This window comes from Gracilinanus agilis, chromosome 1 (genome assembly GCF_016433145.1).
Source record: "Gracilinanus agilis isolate LMUSP501 chromosome 1, AgileGrace, whole genome shotgun sequence".
Lineage (NCBI taxonomy): Eukaryota > Metazoa > Chordata > Mammalia > Didelphimorphia > Didelphidae > Gracilinanus > Gracilinanus agilis.
Genome location: NC_058130.1, coordinates 552,589,267 through 552,614,614, shown reverse-complemented (window position 1 = coordinate 552,614,614; position 25,348 = coordinate 552,589,267). Strand labels below are relative to the sequence as shown.

Below are 25,348 nucleotides of genomic sequence, written 5' to 3'. Positions count from 1 at the left end.
GTCACACTTTTGGGGCGGGTATTCACAGTAGAGAAAATGCTGGACTTAAGAGTCAAAATGACCTGAGTTCAAAACCTACTTTTTGAAAAATAATTCAAGCCTAACCTGGGATACACATACACACACACACACACACACATATATAAAATATGAAAATATATTATATATGTATAAGGAAAACAAATTATGTTGAAATAAATTTAATATATATTGTTATATGCTATATTTTATTATATAATATATATATTTTACATATATAATACTCATATAATACACAAATATATTTATACTATATAAATTAGATTATTTTAATATATAATCATATAATACAATGATCTTTTGCTTTATACATACATATATACAAATAAAGATGTATAAATATTATATGATAATATATAATGTCACACAATAGATCACAATATACATCACTACATAATAAAATATAACATATAACAATGTATATTAAATTTATTTCAATATAATTGGTTTCCTTAAAAACATTTAATTCAGAGTTTTTCATCTTGGATCCATAGACTTAAAAATATTATTTTTTAACTATTTCAATTTTCCTTGGTAATATCATATATTTTATTTTATGTATTAAGAAACAAAATACTAAGAAGAGTTTCTCCATAGATTTTACCTAGAGATCTAAGACAAAAATAAAAAAGTAAAGAGCCCTTCTTTTAATCTGTCTCAGGCCTAGTTTCCTCATCTGGAAAATGGGGGTAATAATAGCACCTAATTCACAAAGTCATTGTAAGGATCACATGAGAAAATTTACGTAAAGTGCTTTGCAAATCTTCAAGAGCCATATGGTATCTATTGTTGTTCTACTAATTCCTCTACAAACAGAATAAGTTTCCAGTTGCTGGTACTGATAAAGGGATACTCCTGTTCTTCAAATTTTCAGCACATAATGCTAGGACTCAAACAGGTAATAATAGCATATATACTCCCTACTCCCCACAGGACTTCTGTGACTTCTCAGCCACTAATCTCTCCTCCTTTTTCAGGATGTTGAATCTTGTATATAAACGGGCAGCCCTCACAAAGCTGGACTTTAAGGAGAGAAACTTTTCTTTAACAGGCACATCTTCCTTTAACTAGTGCTTCACCAGCTCCAACCAAAAATAAAGTAGTAGCTAAGCCCTATAGTGTCCAAAATGTTCCTGAGGAGAATAGGAGTCTCAAAACTGTTGAGCAAATGAGTGTGATTTTTGCCACTCTAGACTAGATAAGATCACCATTTAAAGAAAACGGCGGTAAGGAACTAGAAATAGAGGGGATGACCATCAATTGGGGAATTTTAAGCAAGTTGTGCATATGATAGTGATAGGACCATAAGAAATGATGAACAGGTTAATTCTGGAAAAATATGAAAAGACCTACATGAAATTATTGAATAGTGAAATGAAGAGAACCAAGAGTACATTACAGAGAGCAAAAGAATATTGTTTGAAGAATGACTTGTGTATGTCCACCTCCAGAATAAGAACTGATAAATAAAAATAAACGAGAACTAGTTTTATGTACCTTTTTGTCAAGTGATGGCTTCTCTAATAGGGGTAGGAGAGGGAGGGAGGGAGGAAAAGAGGGAGTTAACCAGATACATTTTTTTTTTTAAACCCTTACCTTCAACTATTTAATAGTTGAATGGGGCAGCTAGGTGCGATAATGATAGGCCTGGAGTCAGGAAGACTCTTCTTCCTTTGTTCAAATCCAGCCTCAGACACTTACTAGCTGCATGACCCTGGGCAAGTCATTTAGTCCTGTTTGCCTCAGTTTCCCCTTTTGTCAAATGAGCTGGACAAACCACTCCAAAGTATTTTGTCAAAAAAAAAATTAAAAAAAAAACAACAAAACTCAAATAAGGTCATAGAGTCAGATACAACTGAAATGACTTAACAAGAGTTGAATTGGATTGAATGTGGCTACTAACAAATCAGATGAGATAATGTAGGTAATGCAATTATAGGTTCATTAAACTATAAGGGTTAAATGCTATTCTAGGTCTTAGCATTATTATTTTTGTCCATGTCACATCAAATTCAAGTAAAACAGGTAACCTAGAAATGACTCAAGTATGAACTGAACTTCAGTCTCCAAATGGGACAGAAGACATGCATAGTACCTTGACTCTGGATGCAGATCCTGGGACTCGAAGAATTCCTTCTGTTTCTAAACCTGTTTCTTCAAGTTTCTGCAAAAGCTAAAATATAATAGTACATTTTAAGAAAATTGTCTTCCACCTGATTTGAAAAAAATTACCCAAATAGTCTCTTACAATTAATTTTTTAAAAAATACAAATTAAAATCATCAAGACATTCCTTACATGAGAAATGAAGCCACTAGGAGGCACAGTCAACTGTGTACTGGACTAGAGTCAGGAAGACCTGAGTTCAAATCTATCCTCAGGCACTTAACAACCATATACACCTATGCAAGTCATTTAACCTACCTGTCTCTGTTTCCTCAACTGTAAAATGGGGATAACGATGGCACCTACTATCATTACCATTATCACAATTTTTGTGAGGATCAAATGAGATAATCTTTGTAAAACGATTAGCATAGTGTCTGGAACACAGTAGTTGATAATAAATATCATTTCCTTCCTTTTTCAAGGCTGCTTAATGGTTAACGTGCAAAATTTTTAAAAGATGTTTAAATGTTGGGAGGGTTTTGGTTGTTGCCATTGTTTTCCTAGTATCTAGTCTAGTGAAAGTCTTACACGGTGATGATTTTTTAAAAAATGCCTATTTCAGGCATCCCAAATGAGAGTATAAACTAACAAGAAGGTTTCAGGGGTCCAATACTATATCCGTCATGGCATGAATTCTATCACCAGTCTTGTAAACTTTGGTTAAGTAACTAGAGTCCTTCTGGAGACAGTTCCACAGCAGGAAGGAAGATAAAAGATATGATCATCTCTAGATCTGGCAAGAAAAATGGGACTGAAAGCTGGAAGAATGTGTTATCAACTAAAAGTATTATACTGTTGTTTCTTAGACTTGAATTATATAAAGTTTCTTTGAACTCTGTCTTTTATATAGTGCATGAATAGGGGTATTCAGGATTGGTACCACGAAGGAAGCTCAGGAGAAAAAGCTCAGGTTTTTTGTAGATATTCAGCTGCAGAAGGGCACAATTTGGGGAATTAGTATGCCATGAGGGGATGATGGAGAAGAAACTTGTAAAGATTTGAGTTCTGATCTAGTATATGACAATAGTTCAATCATTATTTTTAAGGTATTATTTTAAATTTAGAAACGTTTTCATTTATGGCTGTATGTTTGCCTTGACATTTTAACTATGCCACTGGATGTCACTATAGATTCACAGTTACACAAATCACCAAACATCTCCTGGGTTACCAAAAAAAAAAAATCTTGTTTAAAAAGCAATAAGAATACCTGCAATTATAATTTGCATAACATAAAAATATCTTGCAAAATCCTTTCCTAAAAGTATTTCTTTTGAGGGGCAGATATACACTAAGAAAAAAGAGCTCCAAGTAACCAGTTGTTTAGTTTTACTCGTTAGTGTTTGGAAAACAAGTCCTTAAAATGCAAAAACTATTTCTAAAAAGCTAATCTAACATGCAGTTGTATACAGAAACAACTGACTCACTAAATGCCTTTGGCTACAAAAACATGTCATCTTTTATTCCGAATTGTACAACAAATATATTAAATTTGGAGAAAGATTGGGGAAAAAATAAAGTAAGCAACTTGTAAAGTATCTGCTTTCTTCCTTTCATGCAAAAGAAAATACAGAGAAAATCTGAGATCACTAAGTTTAATGAACAGTCAACATGGTCATCTTGCACAAGCGCCTAGATTTGGAGCTGTAGGGAATTTCAGAGATCATTTCACCTAACCTCTTACGTTACATATGAGGAAACCGAGGCCCTCATGTTACAGATGAGAAAAATGGAGTCATTTACTCAAGGTCACATAGTTAATTAAGGTAATTTTAATTAACATTAATTAACTTCTTATTAGGTTATATTCTCATCTGGAACAACTGAAATATGCATTTTTTAAAAAGTCATCACCATTTAAGATCCATGAGCACCATGAAGTTTGATATTATGAAGAAAAACAACAGTAACAACAAAAACTTCTAAACATTTAAATATCGATTAAAAGTTTTCCACATTAATTAACATTAAGTACTATTAAGGTAAGAATTGGGTTTTGAACTCAGATCATTAGACTCAAGATCCAAGCCCCTCTCACTCTCTCTCTCTCTCTCTCTCTCTCTCTCTCTCTCTCTCTCTCTCTCTCTCTCTTTTTTAAAGCTTTGCCGGCTATCTTAGTAACAAAACTAAGACAGAAGAGTGGTGAGGGCTGGACAAATCAGCATTAAATCATTTGTTCATGGTCACCCTAGGAAGCATCTGAGGTCACATTTGAACCCAGGTCTTCCTGACACGCCAGGTCTGGTGCTCTATCCACTTGACAACAATCTACTAGATCCATCCAGCTCTAGTTCTATAATACTGTCCTGCCTCTAAATGAACTTCTTCCACTCCTCAGCTCCTTTCTTCCTCTTCGTCATGTCCTCCCCCATTCGCTATCTTCTCTAAGAGAAGGAAGTGGACCCCATCCTTTCTAAACTGAATTCTTCTCCCAAGGCCCTTCAGCTCATCTCTTCAATTATCACCCTCCATATATATTTTAATTCTCTCTCCCTAAATATTTTAAATATTTAATTCTACCCTCAACCAGCAACGATGCCTATTATCTTTTGCCATGATTTCGCCAGTGTTATCAACTACCTTCTCATATGGTTCCTAACTTTCACTGTCAAACACTTAGAGAAGTTTGCCCTCTTTTTCCTCCTACCTTCCACATTCTCGCCACCTTGACCCATCCGTGAACTGATTTCTATCCTCACCACCTCACTGAAATAATGATCTCCTTGTCATAAAATGCAATGATTTTTTTTAAAAAATTAAATTAAATTTTAAAACCCTTTATCATCCTTGGCTTCTTCATGGCACATGACACTGTGACCCATCACCTCTTTCTCGGTATCCTCCTTTCTGACAGCTTCACCACACTTCCATGATTCTGTTCCCTTAAATCATTTCTTCTGAGACTTTTTGCTGGCTCCTGTTCCTCCTAGTAATCACAGGAGGCCCTCTTCTCTTTTCTTTCCATATGACTTCCTTCAGTGACTTCAACCACTCTAATGACAAACTCTCTGCAGGAGATTCCCAAATCTGCATCTTTAGTCACAGCTCCATCCCAGGGCTCCCACCTCATATTTCCAATTGCCTGTTGGTTACTCCCTGGGATGTCCTCCAGCCCCTCAATTTCTCCACCCCTATCTGGCCCTCCCTCAATTTTTTCTCTTTCTGTTAATTGTAGCCTCATTTGTCCAGTCTCCTAAGTTCTTTCATCTCAGTGTCTTTTCATAGAACATCTCACTCCATACAACCATTCATTGCTCCAAACTCTACCATGTTTCTTGCAGTCATACTCTCTACTCCCACTAAAATGATCCTATTTCACAGGATCACAGACTTAGGCCTGGAAAAGATCTTTGGCCCCTCCTATTGCATGCAACTCCTTCATTTGACAGGTGAGAAAAAACAAAGCCCAAAGAGCTAAGTGACTTGCCTAAGGTAACACGAGCACTAAGCAGAAATTCAAACCCCTTTCTTTAACTCCAAATCCAGTACTCTTTCCATTGCACCAAGCCACCTCCTATCTTAAAACCTGATCTCCTTTCAATCATACCATAGTCATAGGCTTCAAACTGCTCATCCTGTTTCTATTCTATGTCTTCCTTAATTCATCCTCCATGCTACTACTCAAATTACCTTCATCATATATTGCACTGATCATGTCACTTCTCTACTCAACAACTTTCTATGACTCCTCATTGTCTACCAAACAAAAGCAAAGTTCTTAAACTTGGCATGCAAGGTCCTTCACAGTCTGGATCTAGCCTCATCACTTCTTACTCCCTTTCAGATATTCTATATCCCAGACACAATGGACTTATTCTCTAGCCTCTGTTCTCGTCCTTTCCCCTATGGCCTCCATACCTTTCCTTCTAGTGTGCCCCTGTGTATTCTCCTTACCCTTCCTCCATCTCTCCCCTCTGAAATTTCCTATTACACTTTGTCTGGGATTCTTCTTCTCTTTTGCATGTCAGTCTTCTTATATAACACTTATGATTCCCCTAATTAGATTATAAATCCTTTGAAAATACATGGAAGATAAGGGTTTTAGTTTTTTTTTTTTAAAGAAAAGTAAGACCAGGAGAACATTGTACACAGAGACTGATACACTGTGGCACAATCAAATGTAATGGATTTCTCTATTAGCAGCAATGCAATGATCCAGGACAATTCTGAGGGACTTATGAGAAAGAACTCTATCCATATCCAGAGAAAGAACTGTGGGAGCAGAAATGCAGAAGAAAAACAAGTGCTTGATCACATGGTTCTATGGGGATATGATTGGGGACATAGACTTGAAATGATTACTCTATTGCAAATATTAATAACATAGAAAAAGGTCTTGGTCAATGATACATGTAAAACCCAGTGGAATCACTTGTTGGCTACAGGAGGGAGGGAGAAAATAGGGGAGGGAAAGAAAACAAATCATTTAAGCATGGAAAATATTCTAAATTAATCAATTAAATGAATTAAAAAAAATAAAAAATTTGTTCAAATAACCAAATAAATAAATAAAAAATGAAAAGAAAGAAATCTCAATATTGGTTCTAGGGGGGCAGCTGGGTAGCTCAGTGGAGTGAGAGTCAGGCCTAGAGACAGGAGGTCCTAGGTTCAAACCCGGCCTCAGTCACTTCCCAGCTGTGTGACCCTGGGCAAGTCACTTGACCCCCATTGCCCACCCTTACCAATCTTCCACCTATGAGACAATACACTGAAGTACAAGGGTTTAAAAAAAAAATATTGGTTCTAGGTGTAAATGAGGAATTTGCATTTTTAACCCAAGGTAATAATTTAATAAGTTTTAATAAGTACCAAATATATATTATCAAACAATAATAATAACTAATATGTAGTTATTTACATTCTGTGAGCCTGGTACTATGCCAAGGACTTTACAATTATTAATCCATTTGATTGTCATAACAGTCAAGGCAGGTAGAAGCTATTATTTTCATCATTTTATAGATGAAGAAACCAAGACAAGCAAAAATTAAGCAACTCTCTCAGTATCACCCAGCTAGTAAATGCTAGAGGACGGATTTGAACTCAGTTCTTCCTAACTTGAAGCCCAGTGCTCCATCCACTGTACTACCCAACTGTCCTCTAAAAAAAACCCCAAAAACCCTAAGTAATAATTAGATAATGTGTTTAAATAAATTTCAAATATGTGCTGTCTAAAAACCTAAATAATAAGTATCAAACATATAATATCTAAAAACCTAAGTAATCATTTAAGATGAGTTTAAAAAATGTTAAACACATAATGGCTAAAAACCTAAATAATAGTTTAAGGTGGGCTTAAAAGGTGTAAAACACATAATGTCTAAAAAACCTAAATAATAATTCAATAATAAATCTAGTAAGGGCCAAACATATAGTATCTAAAAGTCTAAGTAAAAATTCAATAATTGGCTTTAATAAGTACCAAATATATAGTATCTCAGTACCACCAATGATAAAAATTTGTAGTCTACTCACTTTTTGGAAGATAAGCGGAACTTTAATTCCAGGAAATTTCTTTTGATCATTTTCCAACAGGACAGTAAGTGGAACACCAAAAAGTCCATTTTCTTCAAAGTTAAAGAAAAAATGAAGGAAAGAAAGAAAAGATAACCCGTTAAACAATATCTTATTCCAGTGCTGCCCGTGTTTGAATCAGTGGGACCGATCGCTCCAATTACCTCTTCCTTTCACTTTGTCTGTTCGGTCCCGCTTCAGTTCAATCCCCAGAGCGTCATAAAAGGCTGTCAATTCGATGAGAGAGAGATAGCGAATCTTCTTCATGTCTTCAACAGACAGATCACCTACTTCGGTTAATCCAAATCTGCTTTTTCGAACGATGAATTTCTGGAAAGGCATGTTGAAAACATGGAAACATTCTTTAAAGGAGAGGAGAGACTGCAGGTGTTTCAGCAAAGTGTCTCTCTGCCTGCTTCTACATGTTATTCTACTCGGAGCCCTGGAACATGCTTCTCTAGGGGTAGAAAAACAGGAGCCAATTCAGCTCCCATAATTCTATCATGCTAATCCTATCAAGGCAAGGTTGGGCCAAATCTGACTTTATACCTTCACTTGGTTCCCCATCCTGGGAGGTGTGTTGAGTGATTTTAGGAAGAATCTCCACCTGGACCGGTAGAGGTACCTAAGCCCATTTGTGAGCTGAGACGAGGGAAGAAGAGCCAAGACCAAACACCAAGGATGTAGTTGGCATCTCAGCTACCTCTCCCTCAAAAGTAAACTCATTCACTTCTATCTGCACATGATGAAAGGAACTCTCCCTAGTCAACCAGTCCACACTAAATGATAGCCAGTTTCTGCATCTATCAGAATATTGCTCTACCAGCAGCAATCCTCCCTTCTGGAATCCCTGAATGCCCTGGCAGAAATGCTGCGACAAGAGCTGCAGAGGGCATATTCTCTCCCTATGGTAAAGAGAGGAATGTGGATTCACAGTCCCTCAATCTCCTGACACTATATTAAAATAGCAAAGGGGATTTTGTTCATAAGAATTCTGGATGGCATATCACCCCAATAGACATATGAGATAGGCATGTTCTAAAGGCCTTTGAGAGATAATCCTTATGTTTTTTTAGAAATATTAAGTTTTCTGGATTAAGTGGAATTGCTTGTCAGCTCTAGGAGGGGGGTGAGAAGAGGGGAGGGAGAGAACATGAATCATATAACCATGGAAAAATCCTTAAAAATGGATAAATAAATTTTAGAAAAAAAGTTTTCTAGATTAAATTGTAATATTTTACACTGTACTATAGATAATGATAAAAGCTAGCATTTATATAACACTTTAGGAGACAACTAAGTAGCATAGTGGATAGAGTGTTGGGCCCAGAGTCAGGAAAATTCATTTTCTCGAGTTCAAATCTGGTTTCAGTCACTTCTGAGCTGTGTGATCCTGGGCAAGTTACTTAATCCTGTTGGCCTCAGTTTCCTCATCTGTAAAATGAGCTGGAGAAGAAAATTGCAAACCACTCCAGTATTTTTGCCAAGAAAACTTTAACTGGGGTCATGAAGAGTCCGACAAAATTGAAATGAACAACAGCATTCTTGATGACTAGTTTCATTGCTGCAGGAGTAAACATTCTATTAAAATGTAATTTTCAAGTCACACAATCATTTAAAATCATTATTCAAAATTTTTGCTCTCTAAATTCCAATATCCTAAGGCAGAGTTCAAATCATCTATCCTAGATAGAGTAGAGTATGTCAGCTCTTTCATGCAGGACATAGAAAACAGGCTTATTAGAACTGCACATGAAATATAAGTAAATAAATTCTGAGTGAGGACTTTGAGAGGCTTTCTCATACATGATATCTGTAAGCCTCTGAACATGGATATTGGGGAATCTATTTTGGTTGCTCAGAGACCTTTATTAGTTTGCTTCCTGGTCCTTGACAGATTTCTATCTAGGTAAAGTTACTGGCTGGACAAATTCTAAACAAGGAGTAATAGTATTATAGTAACATATACTGTTTTTATTTTCTCCAAAGGGGACAAGCTTGTTTTTCTATGAAACAACTGAACATTTTATTGACCTGATCGGTGCATTATTCTTATTTACATTACCAAAAAAAAAAAAAAAAAAAAAAAAAAAAAAAAAGAGTATGGTTCACATATTAAAGAAAACAGTTACAAAATTGAGAGAAGCCAAGCAGAATGGCCCCTTTCTGAATAAGAAATTCTTAAACACATACACAGACACACATATTCTAATCTTTTCTCTTGAGGAATTCAACAGGAAATTAGAATCATTGAAAGAAAGGACTTGAAAAGTCATCTAGGCCATCTCCATCGTTTTGCAGATGATGAAAATGAAGTAAAGAGGCAAGAAGCAACTTGTCAGAGGTCCCAGCTAGTGAGCTGTATGGAGAAAGGATAAAAGCATAAGCATGAGAAGTGTTACTTACAGTTAAGGAAGAATCTTCTTTTTTAAACCTTTGTGTTTTAGGACCTTCTTTTTCTTTGGGAATCTCTGTGATGGACTCTGAGAAAGAAACCTCGAAGGACAACTCTTCTGCTACTGATGGAGTGTCTTTGTCTAATCCACAGTCAAGACAACTGTTGGCTGAAAATGTGAACAAAGGACACACAGACATATCACCAGCCAATTGTCAAAGGACAAGCCTTCCTGAATGCCCAGTACTATATTAAAGCATTCTGTGTACCCACCCAGCTCGATGAGCCATTAGAGAGCTCACAGGAACACCAAGGCCATCAGACTCAAAGCAAAGGAAGTGTCACTAACCCCTGCCTAGATCGTCAAAGTTAGGCCAGAGAAGAAGCATGTTCCTTATCCCAGAATGGATATCTACTCCCTTACTGAAGGACTGATAATCAGATAAATATTTTCTTTGCTACCTTTTGGTGCCAGTCAAAATCCCTGTGATTCTTAGCTAAGTTCCCTTCTCTGACCCCGTACTTCATCCTCTCTCTTGCAATTATTTGGGGTTGCCCAACTTGGGGCACAAAGTCAACTGTGTTGCTATTGCTCAGACAAACTATCCATTTCTATTTCACCTGCTCATTTTATTCTGTATGTATGGTTTATACATATATATTTAGGAATATATTAATAAGGGCAACTAGGTGGTACAGTGGATAGAGGACCAGGTTTGAAGTCAAGGAGCCCCATCTTTATGAGTTCAAATCTGTGTCAAACAGACACTGACTAGCTCTGTGACCCTGGGAAAGTCACTTGGTCCTGATTACCTTGGTTCCTCATCTATGACAATGAGCTGAGAATGAAATGGCAAACTACTTCAGTATCCTTGCCAAGAAAACCCCCAAATGGAGTCACGAAGACTTGGACACAACTGAAATGACTCAGCCACAACAGTACTTTGTTCATTCGAAGTTAAGTGGTTTAAGAATTGTCCTCTCTGTCTCTGGAGGGCAAGACTAGGAGCAATAAAGGGATGGATACCCCAGAGAGGAAGGTTTAGATTTAAGTAGGATATAAGAAGAAACTCCTTGACAGTTTCCCAAAGAGGGATTCCTTCTTCCTAGAGGTCTTCCATTGGTGGATGGATGACCACTTGTCAAGTAAATGGCAGAGTAGAATCTTGTGAGGTGTGAATTGGACTGTATGACATCTAAGGTATCTTTCAACTTTGAAATTCTCTGTACTTTCTAAGGATAAGGCAAATCTAGTGGAAGAGGGGCCCTACATCAATATATATATAATCATCTCTCTTCTTGCACATTGTCTAAATTTAATAATGGTGTGGCAACAAATAAAGAAGCAAAGTGTAATAACTTATGAAAGATCTTTTTTCCAGCATTTTCTAGAACTTAGCAAGAAAATGGTAGTCTCTGTTGTTTAGCTATAGCACATATATCTGGACTAAAAATGACCACAAGGGCCATATTCCTTATAAGAACCTTCTCCTCAATAATGAGGCCACTTCACTTACAGAGGAAAACTATCAAGAAAAATCTATCTTTGTATCAGCTTTAGTATGTAACATATAACTCAGTCTATAATCCATAAACGGCTTTCACATCCAATTCCCAGATTACTTTTGACTTTTAAGAGGATTCTGAATACTTGTCTCTAAATCAAAGAAATCTGTCATATGCCTGATATAAGACAAAGCCTTTTGGTCCCAGTTTCCTTTATTTCTTAAGAATGTGGCAAGCGATAAAGAAAAAGAGAAAAGATGGAATCATATTTGTTTTTATTTTTAATATACTCACATGTGGAGTCTTCTAGCAACAGCCATAATTGTTAATGGCTTTGTATATACATAACATCATATCGCACCCAAAAAATGAAGAGATGGATAAAAGAGAAGTTTGCTTATATGGTAGCTTACTCACAATTAACTGCTTTCCAAACTGGCTTTTTCCCTGACACCTGTACACCATTTGCAGGAACAAGGGATACTGGAACAGGCTCAAATGGAGGCTATGGAAGAAAGGAGAAATGCATATATTTTTTCCCTTTTTAAAATTTTTCATATTCTGAACTTAAATACAAAAAAGGGCATTTTCATGCAAATAACAGAATATAACAAGATTATCCATGAAATCATACTTCTCCAGGTGGTGCAATGGATAGCAAACTAGACTAAGAATCAAGAAGATTGGGGTTCATATCCCACCTCAGATGCTTACTAATTATCTGACCTTGGGCAAGTCAGTTAATCTGCCTGCCTCAGTTTCCTTTTCTGTAAAAAAGGGGATAATCATAATACCTACCTCCCAGGGTTGTTGTGAGGATTATATGGGATAAAAATTAAAGAGTATTTTGTAGACTTTAAAAATCTCTATATATGCTAGCTATTATTATAGTCTAGATAAAAATGTTTACCTTTAAATATATATGTATGTATATATGAATGTATATTTGTATGTGCACATGTATCGATACTGTATCAGCTACATAGCTCAGTGGATAGACTGCTAGGCCTAGAATCAGGAAAACTGATTTCAATTCAATTTCAAAAATATCTGAGTTCAAATCCAGCCTCAGACACTTATTGGCTGTGTGACCCTGGACAAGTCAGTTAACCTCTCTTTGCCTTAATCCATTGAAGAAGGAAATGACAAACCACCCCAGTATCTTTGCCAAAAAGGCGTATCCTTCTCCACACCTTGTGGCCCTCGTTTCTCTGTCCAGAGGTGAGAATATGCTTTCTCATAAGCCCTTCTGTTTACTTTTATTGTCTATTTATTTTTAATTCTTTTTTATTCTGGACCATCAGAGTCTTTGTCTTACACCGCAAACTCTGCTGCCGCCCCCCAAAGTGGAGGCCTGGTTTTTCTATTGGAGTGGACATACAGTCACATTCTATTTCATTATTTTATATTAAATTACAGTTTTAACAGTGACCTCCGTGCAGATGACTGTAAGGTGCTGCCTATTAAGTAGCTACGCATTTGGCTTTTCAGAATTGCTTTATCTTTTAAGATCTCAGAGGGAATTGAATAAGTCTGGAATAATATAAGGAAGTCAGATAAATGTGGATGATGGCAGTCTTGGCACAGAAGTCTAATGCCTGGACGGTGTTGAATACCAACAATCTGTGTATACACACAAATTGTTGTTTTGTCATTTTCAGTCAAGTCTGACGCTTCATGACCCCATTTGGAGTTTTTTTGGCAAAGATACTGGAGTGGTTTGCCATTTCCTTCTCCAGCTCATTTTACAGATGAGGAACATTAGCAAATGGGGTTAAATGACTTGCCCAGGGCCACTCAGCTAGTAAGGGCTTGAGACCTGGTTTGAATTCAGGCCTTCCTGACTTCCAGTCTGGCGCTCTATCTGCTGCATCACCTACTTGCCCTTGCACATACAAGGATAGATTATGCAAGCACAGACACAAATATTTCTTCCCACTTTAAAATGACCTGCCTAGAAGAGCTCATGCTTTACATGTGCAAATATGGCCAGGAAGGTTTCTGTTTAGCCAGGGGCCTTTTCCACATTACACATATATCAAAAGTTTGAGGGGGGCAGCTGGGTAGCTCAGTGGAGTGAGAGTCAGGCCTAGAGACAGGAGGTCCTAGGTTCAAACCTGGCCTCAGCCACTTCCCAGCTGTGTGACCCTGGGCAAGTCACTTGACCCCCATTGCCCACCCTTACCAATCTTCCACCTATGAGACAATACACCGAAGTACAAGGGTTTAAAAAAAAAAAAAGTTTGAGGCTACAGTCCTTTATTTCCCACTATGTGTCTGGCCGCAAGATTCATTTTCTTCTCCACTATGCTCAAAGATAGCGCTTATCCTTTTTTTTGAAAGCCTTATCTCTAGCTGCCACAATGCTGCTATTTATTGAATGTTATTTACTGTGTGTTCAAAACTTGGAGAGAAAAAAAAAAAAACCTACACATACACACAACACTTCTAAACAACTGTAAAAAAAGTCCAACTTATAGCAACTTTTATTCCAGCAAGCACCAAAGCTAAGAAATGTGTGCTTGGCAACGTAGCAGAAAGATGAAAATGATGGATGAGTCCGTATCCCTTTATTACATCAATAATATGCAAGTTACTCTAAAAAATAAAGTCCTGGTGGTGCCACCTGCATCTCAGTCCTGAGCATATAGCAACTGCAGTTCAAAGACTTCCTTACATTTTCCAACAAATCAATAAGATATCACATTTAGAGATAACAATGACCATGAGCAGAGTTATAACCCCTGAGGCAAGCTCCACAAAGCACACCTTCAGGGGCCAACTAGCTGGTCAGTGGATTGAGAGCCAGGGCAATCATGCAAAACCTATATCCATATTAGTCATGTTGCAGAAACACACACGCGCGCGCACACACACACACACACACACACACAACCAAAAATAAATAAAGTAAAAAAATTATGCTTCAACTTATTCTGAGAGTGCATCTGTTCTCTTCCTGGAAATGTGCAGCATTTTTCATCATGGGTTCTCTGAAATTGTCTTGGATCATTGTATTGATCAGAGTAGCTAAGTCATTCCCGAAACTGCTATTATGTATTTCCATGTAAAATGTTCTCTTGGTTCTGCTCACTTCATTTTGCACCAATTCACATACGTCTTAACTGGGTTTTTTGAAATCTATCCTGCTCAGAAGGCAGCTAGGTGACTCATATGGACAGAGAGTCAGGCCGAGAGATCTGGGTGCAAATCTGGCCTCAGACACTTCCTAGCTGTGTGACCCTGGGCAAGTCACTTATCCCCCACTGCCTAGCTGCTCTTCTGCCTTAGAACCAATACAAAATATTATAATAAGGGAAGGTTTTTTTTAAAAAAAAAATAAAAGCAAAACCATCTTGTTCCTCATTTCATCATAATCACAAATAACAATTTGTTCAGCCATTCTCCAATTATTGGCATCCAATCCTTTGCTGTCACAAAAATAGCTGCTATAAATATTTTTTGCACAAATGTATATCTTCAACTTCTTAATACAATTTCAGTTAGTAGAAGGAGTGAGATCCCAGAACATATTCCCAAAGTAGACCATACTTTCTAAGAGCAACTCATAAAATTTCACCCCACAACCTGTCCCTCTCCTGAACTTCTCTTTCTTTCCAGAATACCATTCCCCCAAATAACAAGGCTTAAAACCTTAAGTCATTCTTGAGCCTTCCTTCTCTCTCATCCACCCTTAACCAGTTGTTTGAAAAGTCTTGTTGGCTTTATGTCTACATCTTCCATCACCCATTGACTGGATTACTACAGCAGCCTCCCAGTTCTTCCAGGCTCTTATCCTCTTATCTTTATTCTATTTTCTGCATAGCTGCCAAATTTATATTCCTAGAAACAGATCTGACTGTAATACTCCAGCTAAAAAAAATCTTCAGCAACTCCCTATTGCTATGAAAATTAAAACAACAACAACAACAACAACAAACTTCAGGCTAGAGTTTAGAGCCCCCAACATATGGCTCCCAGAACTACCTTTCTTCTTCTATTTCATATTAGTCCCCTTCCCATATTCTCCATTCCAAAATGAACATATAGGACATTCCAGCATCCTCTTGAGATTTTGCACAGGCTGCCAACCCATGTCTGGAATATCATCCCCCCTTCCACCTCTTTTCTTTTGAAGTTTTTGAAAACCTTCCTTTAAAGTATAGCAGAGGAGCTATACTTCCTCTATAAGACATTTTCTGATATCCCTAGACATTAGTGCTATCTGCTTCTTGAAATGACTTTGTAGTATTTTGTACTTATTTATCAGTGCATCTATTACACCCCTCAGAACAGAACTTCCCTGTGGGCAAGAACAACTTTAGATTAAGAGAATTTGTTGATTTGCATTGACATTTTGCATTGAGAGTTCCCTCATTGTGAGGGCCCTAAAGTAGTGAAATCTCAGGTCCAGTTCTTGTATCATTTTTTCAAAAATATGTAGCAAAGAACATAATACTTGGTACATAGTAAACATTGAATAAAAGCTTTTTATTTTGTTTACTCATTTATATCAACATCACTTCTGAATACATCCTTCTCTGCTCTCTTACCCAGCCAGGAATCCTTTGTACCAAATACTCAAAAGGGGGAGGATGGTATTGGGAATAAATTAAGATTAGACCTAATTTGGGGTTTAGTAAACTAAGGACAGAGTGAAGAGAGTGTGAGACCAATTTTGAAATCTTGGACAAAGTTCCTACAGGGAATGTTGAGGAGCTTGAAGGAGTTGAATTTCCAATTGTCAAGTTTTCTTGGAGGGAAAGCCTTTCTCTAAAAGGCTTGTCAGATCTTGTTCTCTGGATCTATTTTGGAAAACTGGGAAAACCGAGAGTAACAGTTGAAGGAGGAAGCAGGTTGGAGTGTCAGAAAGAATCTGTGGTGAAGATCAAGAGAAAGAAGAAGAGAGACTGTGTTTTACTACCTCTGTGTGGTTAAACCCCAAATTAGGTCTAATCTTAATTTATTCCCAATAAAAGGAAAGGAAGAGAGAAGAGTAGTAGAAAGAGAGAGAGGAAGAAAGACAGAGACTACGTACCAACTCAGTCTGACAGCCTATCTCCCACTTCTAAAAAGAAGTAGTTGACTTTGGTCATTATAATTACAAAGTTCAGATTTTTCCTATTTCACAGTTTTAAACATTGTGTACATTGATAAAAGAAGCTTAAAATTTTACTGGGACTACAAAATGGAACGGGAGTATGAGGTATGGTGTAATAAAGCACTAATTGGTTTAATAAGTATCTGGCTTGATGACTTTGTAGGAGAAGATGATTAATAAGGGCTAGAGAAAGGAATCCTGACTTCCTAAAGGAAATGGGACTTGAGCTAGGTCTAAAGGCTTTGGATTGGTAGTAGATGGGAGAGGGTCTTCCAGTTGAGACTAAGAGCATGGTCAGTGGCATACATACGAAACAGAAGAATAGGAAGAGGCTTTAGTGGTTAGAGACTGAATTTATTGGAGTAAAGGTTGGTTGGTTGGTTGGTTCCTGTCTTTTGTACTTAAAGAGGACCAGAATGACATTGTTGGATTATTGATGACTTTTGACTCATAAATCAGACTAAAGTGAGACAGTTACACAGAATCGTTGACCTCATTCTCTCTTCCAGAGCCATCAAAGTCCAGTGGCAAGACAGAAGACAAGATGACTGATGATGGCTCGAGATACAGTAGATGACTTTGCCATCTTTGATGTGTGAACAATCTCTGAGTACTCCACAATGCCCACTTCCACTGCCTTCATGATTACTGGAACAAATTGTTCTTATCCACCCCTTCCACCAGGGGAAGTCTTCACATACTGGGGCTAGACCTATATCCTCCTTTGCACCAAGGGGTTTGAGGTTTGCCAGTTAATATCAACCTGGTTTAGCCCAGAATTGAAGACAATGTGTAGAGGAACAATAGAAAATTAAGTTGGATAGACAGAGTTAGAGCAATTATGGAGGGCTTTGAAAGCCAAGCAAAATAATTTAGACTTGTTAGAATCAGAAATAGGAAGCCTTTGGAGATTTCTGCACAGGGATGGAATTTAAAAAGAATATTCTCTGGCAAAGAAGTGGAGGTGATAGGGGAAGGGAAGAGACTATAGTCGGGGAACCTGCCACCATAATTCGCATGCATAAATTGTTATAGGCACAAAGTGATGAGGTCTTGAACTAAGGTATCAGCAATGGGAATGGAAAAGGAAGGTAGGATATGAGAGAAATATCAATGAAAACTTAATAACATTTGATAACTGACTTGATATTTGAGATAAAGGAGGGGAATCAGAGATGAGTTTTGGATCTGGGTGACAGAAAATGTGGTTGTGAAAAGTAATGAGTTAATAATGTCTGTAACACATTTTGAACAAAGGGATAATATAGACTTAAATGCTGCAGTTGTTAATAGGCAAAGGAAAATGGAAATTAATTTTCTCTCCATTTGCTTTCATTCCAGTGACCTTGAAATTGCTTCATGCTGAGGAAAAAATCCAATTTGTATTGAACAGAGAAAGGTTAGGACTGAAGGGAATAACATAAATTGCATGTGACTATGATCACCTTAGTATGTTGACTAGGGCCTAAGGATGAGCAGGAGTGCAAGTCAAAGAGCACAGGCCAATCAGAAAGACCTGATATGAAGGCAGGAATGAATCACTCCTCCAGGTACCCCTCTTTTTACAAAATAACTGCAAATGGCTGAAATACAAAAGGGGGAATATAAGCAACCTCAATGGAAATAACTGGTTTTACTTAGATCATGAGATGTTTCTTGAAGGAGCTGCAATGATCTTCCTACTTCTTGTTGGGGTTGACATCAATGAATGAACCAATGCTATTTATTAAATGCTTACTATGGGTCAGATACCATGTTTCTTCTTTAATGCTCCATCAGCATTGCAGCTCTTCCAATGGAAAGAAATAAATATGGCCAAGCATATGCTATGAAAATGAAGTCAAGGACAGTAATTCTTATATATTTATTTGCTTGTTTGTTTATGTATTTGCTCATGCCATGGTAAGTTTTCCATGAAGGATTGTAGCTCTCTGGCAGTCCTCAGGATCATTCTGGTGATGGGTACATACACAGAAAGCCTTCAATAAGCAGCCTTTTGTGTATATGTGTTCTTGGGGAGCTGGAGGCCTGATATTTTGAAATTAGTGCATCTGTATAATAGATGATTTGTTTATTTTTGTGAATACTTTTATTATTATACTATGTATGCTAGATAAGCCAAATTTACTTTGAACAAAACTATCTATACACTTTTAAAATCTGCAATAATATACCAACATTTGAAACTTGAGGGACACTATTTTTGAGAATCACTGGTGCAGTGGAAAGAGAGATGGATTAAGGACTTATGACAAAGAATGCTCTCCACCTCTAGAGAAAGAACTGTTGGAGACAGAATGTAGATGAAATACAATTTTTCACTTGTTTATTTCGGTATATGTTTTAGGGTTTGGGCTTTATAAGATTAGTCACTCATAAAAATGAACAACATGCAAATATGTTTTGCATGATAATACATGTATAACCCAGACTGAATTGCTTGCTAACTACGGAAGGGGGAAGGAAAACAATTTGGATCATATAACTTTGAAAAACTGATATGGATATTTATTACATGCAACTGGTAAAAGAAAAGTATTTTAGATAAGCAGCCAGTTGGTAGACAAGTGCACAAGACAATGTGCACACACATACATACATATGTGCCATCCTGGGTTATTTTATATGTGTTTTTTATACACCTAGAGATGTGAGAAAGAATATTGTACTAAACTGAGATATATGGCTAGATGGTTCAGTGGATAGACTTCTGGGCCGGGAGTCAAGTTTTTGCATCTGTTCTGTCAGTTGTTTCAATTGACTGACCCCATTTGGGGTTTTCTTAGCAAAGATACTAAAATGGTTTGCCATTTCCTTCTCCAGCTCATTTTATAGATGAGGAATCTGAGGCAAACAAGGCTTAGTGACTTACCTAAGGTCACACATAGCTAGTATGTATCTGAGGTCAGATTTGAGCTCAGGAAGATGAGTCTTCCCGATTCCAAGCTCAGAGCCCGATCCACCGCACCACCTAGGAAGATCTGAATTCAAATACAACTGTGTGACATTGGGAAACTCATTTATCCTCTGCCTGGGACACAACTAAGTGGCTCAGAGGATAGAGCTCTAAGCCTGCAATCAAGAATTCAAAACTAGCCTCAGGCTAAACTTATAAGCAGTTTGACCCTGGACAAGTCACTTAACCCTATTTTCTTCGTCCACTGGAGAAAGATATAGCAAGCTAGTGTAGTATCCTTGCCAAGAACACCTCACGGGCAGCACAGTGTGCAAGGGCCCACAGGGTCCTGAAGAGTCAGACATGACTGAGCGACAACAACAATAACAGATATGCATGCTATCTGACCCACAAAAGATGAGTCCTTTGAGGGTGAGGATCATTTTGTTTTTGACTATTTCCAGCACTAAGCCCATATTAGTCCCGTAATAAATACTTAATGACTGATGGATATATTTTCTTTTGGGTAGGCCTATAATTTTACTAGTATAGGGAATGCCTGCTGAAAAAGTTTGTTTTACCAACACAGATGGACACTTTTTTGCATCTTAGAGCAACTTGCCCAAAGCCACACATCCTTGATCCTTGGCCTGCTCCACGTTGAGGCCGGCCCTGTCTACACCACATTGTTTTTTGTGTGGTACGTTATCCTACCACCACTTATTTATTTTCGAGCATTTAGGTTCTTTCCAGTTTTTCTCTCAATAACATACAATGCTGCTCTGAAATCTATGAGGAGACGGTATAACACTTTAGTTTTTTAAGGAGCATGGAAAGAATGACTCAAGCTGAACTGAAACAACCCATTGCTTTAATGTTAACTGTTTTTTATCTTTACCTTGAACAAAATACTCCACAATCTGGCTAAGAAATATTTCCTAGGGTGCCTGGTAAACGTTTTTGCATCTGGGATTCTGCTCTCCAGTGAAGCATCGTTAAAGATGAAAATAGCAGCCGTTGTTCAGTGACACGCAGAGCAGAGGAACTTCCGTTAGAGGAGGAAATAGGAATAGCAGAAAGATGAGGCGGAGGAGCTAGTCGTGTCCCCGTAGAGGCCTCTCTTCCATTTTGACAAGTCATACAAGACATGCAACAGACCGCAGGGCCAGTGGACAGAGCCAGCTGAACAAATCTTAAGAGTCACCACAAAGTACAGAGGAAACAAGCATGGAATAAAGAGATTAGGGTTCGGCCATTTTTGGGATGTGTGGACAAGTCCAGGGTCTCAGAGCTTCACTTTTTCAAACAACTCCCCAGAATACTTCCCTTTCACTCCCCTCCCCACCACCCACCAGAAGTACACATTCTCTGGATGAATTGCAGGCAAATTGGGTTTGAGGGTGGTTAAGCAGAAAGTGTTCTTGCCATTGTTCATAGAAGATAAAACTGCTGTAAACAGCTGGGAGCTATTATAAGAGGGACCAAGCCAGCAGGACTCAAAAGTATTTAGAAAATGGGTTTTCCTTTTACAAAAGGCACTCAAAAGATGTCTCTTTGGGCAGAGTACTCTTTTTTTTTTTTTAATAAAATGGTGCTCCCCCCCCTTCTGCTATCTGTTTTCTTTAAGGGCCACAACAGAACTAAATGAAATAAAGAAACATAAAAGAGGGAAATGTTGCTTATCTATGAAAAAGAAGGCAATTTCTCTTCTTTGTAGGAACCATACCTACGCTAAGAATGCTATTTTCTGATTACAAGACCCTCTCCTTCCATGCAGCATCTATGCTAGATATTAGATTAAGTCAAGATGAAAAGAACCAAGAAGGAATTTGAGGGGGAGGGTGTGGAAAGGGGAAGGGTTTAGGACAAAATCTACTCTAAATTCAAAGACCGTATTCTTTCCATTATAAAATGCATGAGGGATATTGCTGGGAAAAACCTAGCAGGAAAAGCAGCGAGGAGACTCCTACATTAGAATCTGTGTTTGAGGTATATGGCATCATTTACTTTGTTGATGAGTTTACTAGACTGATAGATCTCAGGAATGCTGTGGACATAGTTTATCAGGAATTCAGCAAGGCATTCAACAAGGACTTTTACAACATCTTTGTGTACAAGATGGAGAGATCTGGGATGAATGATGGTACAGTCTGGTCAATTTGTAACTAGAATGACTAAACCCAAAGAATGCTGATAAATGGATTACAGTCATTGATTTCACCTGAAAACATCTTTCTATTCCCATAGCTATTACCCACTTACTTAGACTAACAAAGTCTTCCCCTACTACGTTTCTCCATTTCTCCATTCCCATTTAAGTCCATCCTATACACCATTGCCAGATTTATCTTCCTGATATAAAGATTTGCTCATTATTATTTCTTTACTCAACATTCTTAAATGCCTTTGTTTGGCCTTATCAAGTTAAGTTCAAACTCTTTAGTGTGGCATTCAAGGTAGTCCACAATCTGCCATTCCCCTATCTTTCCGGCTTCATTTTATACTATTCTGACTCTTAAAGTCAAATAATCTCAGGACTAAAAGAAGACTAGAGGGGCCATCTCCTCCAACTCTATATATCCCATAACATTCCCAACAAGAAGCCATTTGCCTTGACTTAAAAATCTTCACTGAAAACCTACCTATTCCTTTCTGAGGAAGTACATTTATTTCTAGAGATCTCTAATTATTAAGGTTTCCCTTATATCAAGTCATGACCCTTCTTTCCAACTTCCACCCTGTCCTCATTTTTCCCTCTGAGGCCATATGGAACAACTCTAATCCATTTTCCATAGGCGAGGGTCTCAAACACTGGAAGACAGCTAACATATGCCCCCCCCCCAGTTATATAAAAAAAAAAAATCCTCATATGACATGATTTCAAAGCCTTTCACTGCTTCACCATTCTGGTCACCCCCTAATGTCTTTCCTAAAATATAGCACCAAAAAATAAACAACATTCTGCAGGTTTAGTCTTAAGGACTATCACTTTCCATGTTTTGCCCACTATGCCATTCATAACATGACCTAACATTGGACTAACTTTTTTAGCTTTCATATCATACTACTGAGCATGTAGTTAATTCAAGACCTTTACACATATCAATTCTCCTTACAAAAAAAATTCATTGATCAACAATGGCCATAGATTCCACAGTATTTGCAGCAGGGAATAAAAAGTCTCAAATTACCAGACAAGGTTGATAAGGACTACTCAGCAAGCTGGACTTCTCTAAGATGCCAAATGATGAGGTTACTAGAGCCAGAATTGATGCTCTTTACCCAAGTCTCCCTTTCCTCTCATGGCTGAGGGGCAGGAAAACCCAGGACCAGTGTGGGTACCACTTGTTCTTCCCTCGGCACTGGGCAATTCCATTTCCCAGCTGGGCTGAATGACTGCTCAAGAGGCTTGGTGGAAGTAGAACTTAGCAAACGTATTTCTTCCTGTGAAATGAAGGACCATAAGGCCAATTCTATAAATGTTCTTGCTACTATTTGCCAACATTCTTCAGATCATAGCAACTGCCCTGCCTCTGTATCTTACACACTGTCATCTGACTTACCAATGTAAACTAAGACCTTTACCAGTCACACCACTGCTGCTCCTACGACTTCTAATGTAGAGCCCATTGAGATAAAGGACTGTCTCATTTATACTATTTGTATTGTTTGGCACAGAGAGCAACACATAATAAACTTTTAATAATGCGTGCTTGTTTATTCACTCATTCATTTAATCCTTATACTTCCACTTTCCTTTACCAAAGGGGTGAAGCAAGGTTGCATAATTCCTAGTTATTCAATTTATTATGTCATTGTGCTTAAAAATTATAAGTATGCTGAATTATATATATATATATAAAATAAAAGCTATACCCAATAGAGATTACAGTTTTGAGTACAATCCTTTTTCTTCCTAATTATGCATATGGAAATTCTCATTTTATTTGAAGTTATTTTTTTTTTTTAGAAAACTCTAAATAAAAAGACTTTGAAGAAGCAAACTAAGTTGATTTATTAGTAAGGAACCAGAAGCCATTAAACTGAAATGCTGAGTGTGGAGTTTTCTATAAGATGTAAATTAATCTCACTTAAATTTCTGTTGTCTTAACTATTCACCAATGGCATCTATGGAATCTACATGAGAATGAGGAATGGAGAAGAACTGAGAAAGGGCTATATTCTCAACTCAAAGAAGGAAGGAGAAAACTTAGGAACATCAGTCTTTTATTAAGGGAGGAGGAGAAGGAAAATAATAGAAAGAGAAAGGAGGAAGAGAAGTACTGTGTGGGTTGGGTTTCATGAAGAGTTTACTCTATTCATCTCGAATGGAAACTCTGCAGACCTTAAAAACAATATAAATACTGGCCATTATTCTAATTATTATACCAAACAAAAATAACTACTACTATTGCTGTCATGAAGATATCTCCAGGATGTTCCACCTTCACACCAAGTAGTATTATGTCCAAAGCAAAATTCCTAATTTTCCAAATCTGATCATTCTTCAAACTTCGTTATTTCTATCTGTGGTCACAACATTGCCTAGGATCTTCCATGTTCCTAACCTTGGGTTTATCTTAAGACTCTTTTTTCCCCCTCCCTCTTGATTTAATATGCAATGACTTAGTAGAACATCCTACTCATTCTTCTTTGTAGCACTCTAGAAATCTATCCTTTCATCTCTCCTCCCAATAGTCCCACCAAAGTACAGACCCTCATTGCCCCCTCCTTGATATGATTATATGAGTTATGCATAAAAATAGACATGTGACAATAGAAATTAAATATGGACATATGTACTAATTGATAATTGGGTTTGCCAAAAATTTACCCCTTTTTACCAGATATCTAACTGATGGAATAAGTATTTCTAAGTATGACCTAATTACATATAAAACCTTAGAAAACTTTCAAAATAAATAAAGTGTACTGGTAAGAGATTAGGGTATTCAGTAGACTTTGAATTCTTGTGAGCTAAATTTGGGAGCAAGACCTAATTCTAACCTATATCTGCACATTTTTGTGTATTATTATGGGCTAGTCATTCATTGCTCATTTAAATGCCAAAGAGTCTGTAATTCTTGTGACATGGATCAAAAAGGTTCAAATAAAATTAATCATAATTAAGATATTCTTTCTTGGAAAAATCTTATGACAAGAAAGAAAGTGGTGATGTTTTCCTAAGAAGCAGAGTGTTAGATTTGGAATCAGAAAGACTTGAACTAGAATCCTGCTTTATATTTACTACCTGTATGGCCCATATGTAAGCCACATAACTTTTCATAGCCTCAGCTTACTGATCTGTCTTTTTAGAACATTCATTTATCAGTATAATATTTGATTAAAAATTCTGAGTCTCTTTCTTTGACATGATTTGCTTTAATAAGAAATATAAAGGTCAAGAGTAGCTAGGTAGCATATAATGTAGGGTGTGAAGACTTAAGTTGGGAGGACCTGGGTTCAAATCCAATCTCAGACAATTCCCAGCTAGTGACCCTGGGCAAATCATTAAACTCCAGTTTCACTTAACTCCAATTGCCTAGCCCTTGCCACTCTTCTGTTTTACAATTGATACTAAGACCAAGGGAGGGAGGAAGGGAAGTAGAGAGGAGAGAGAGAGAAAGGAAGGAAAAAGAAAGAAAGAAAGAAAGAAAGAAAGAAAGAAAGAAAGAAAGAAAGAAAGAAAGAAAGAAAGAAAGAAAGAAAGAAAGAAAGAAAGAAAGAAA

At 37.3% G+C, this 25,348-nt stretch overlaps 1 protein-coding gene across 1 annotated transcript in view; it reads right to left on the bottom strand.

Moving 5' to 3' along the window:
- The window catches only part of ARHGAP28 (Rho GTPase activating protein 28), a 197,326-nt gene that overhangs the window by 31,932 nt on the left and 140,046 nt on the right, over nucleotides 1–25,348 (bottom strand). Inside the window, exons 4-8 of the mRNA XM_044666791.1 lie at nucleotides 12,040–12,127; nucleotides 10,128–10,285; nucleotides 7,886–8,051; nucleotides 7,683–7,774; nucleotides 2,135–2,212 (exon numbers count right to left, since the gene is read on the bottom strand). Coding sequence (XP_044522726.1) covers nucleotides 2,135–2,212; nucleotides 7,683–7,774; nucleotides 7,886–8,051; nucleotides 10,128–10,285; nucleotides 12,040–12,127 — 582 coding nt within the window. The remainder of the gene's footprint in view (nucleotides 1–2,134; nucleotides 2,213–7,682; nucleotides 7,775–7,885; nucleotides 8,052–10,127; nucleotides 10,286–12,039; nucleotides 12,128–25,348) is intronic.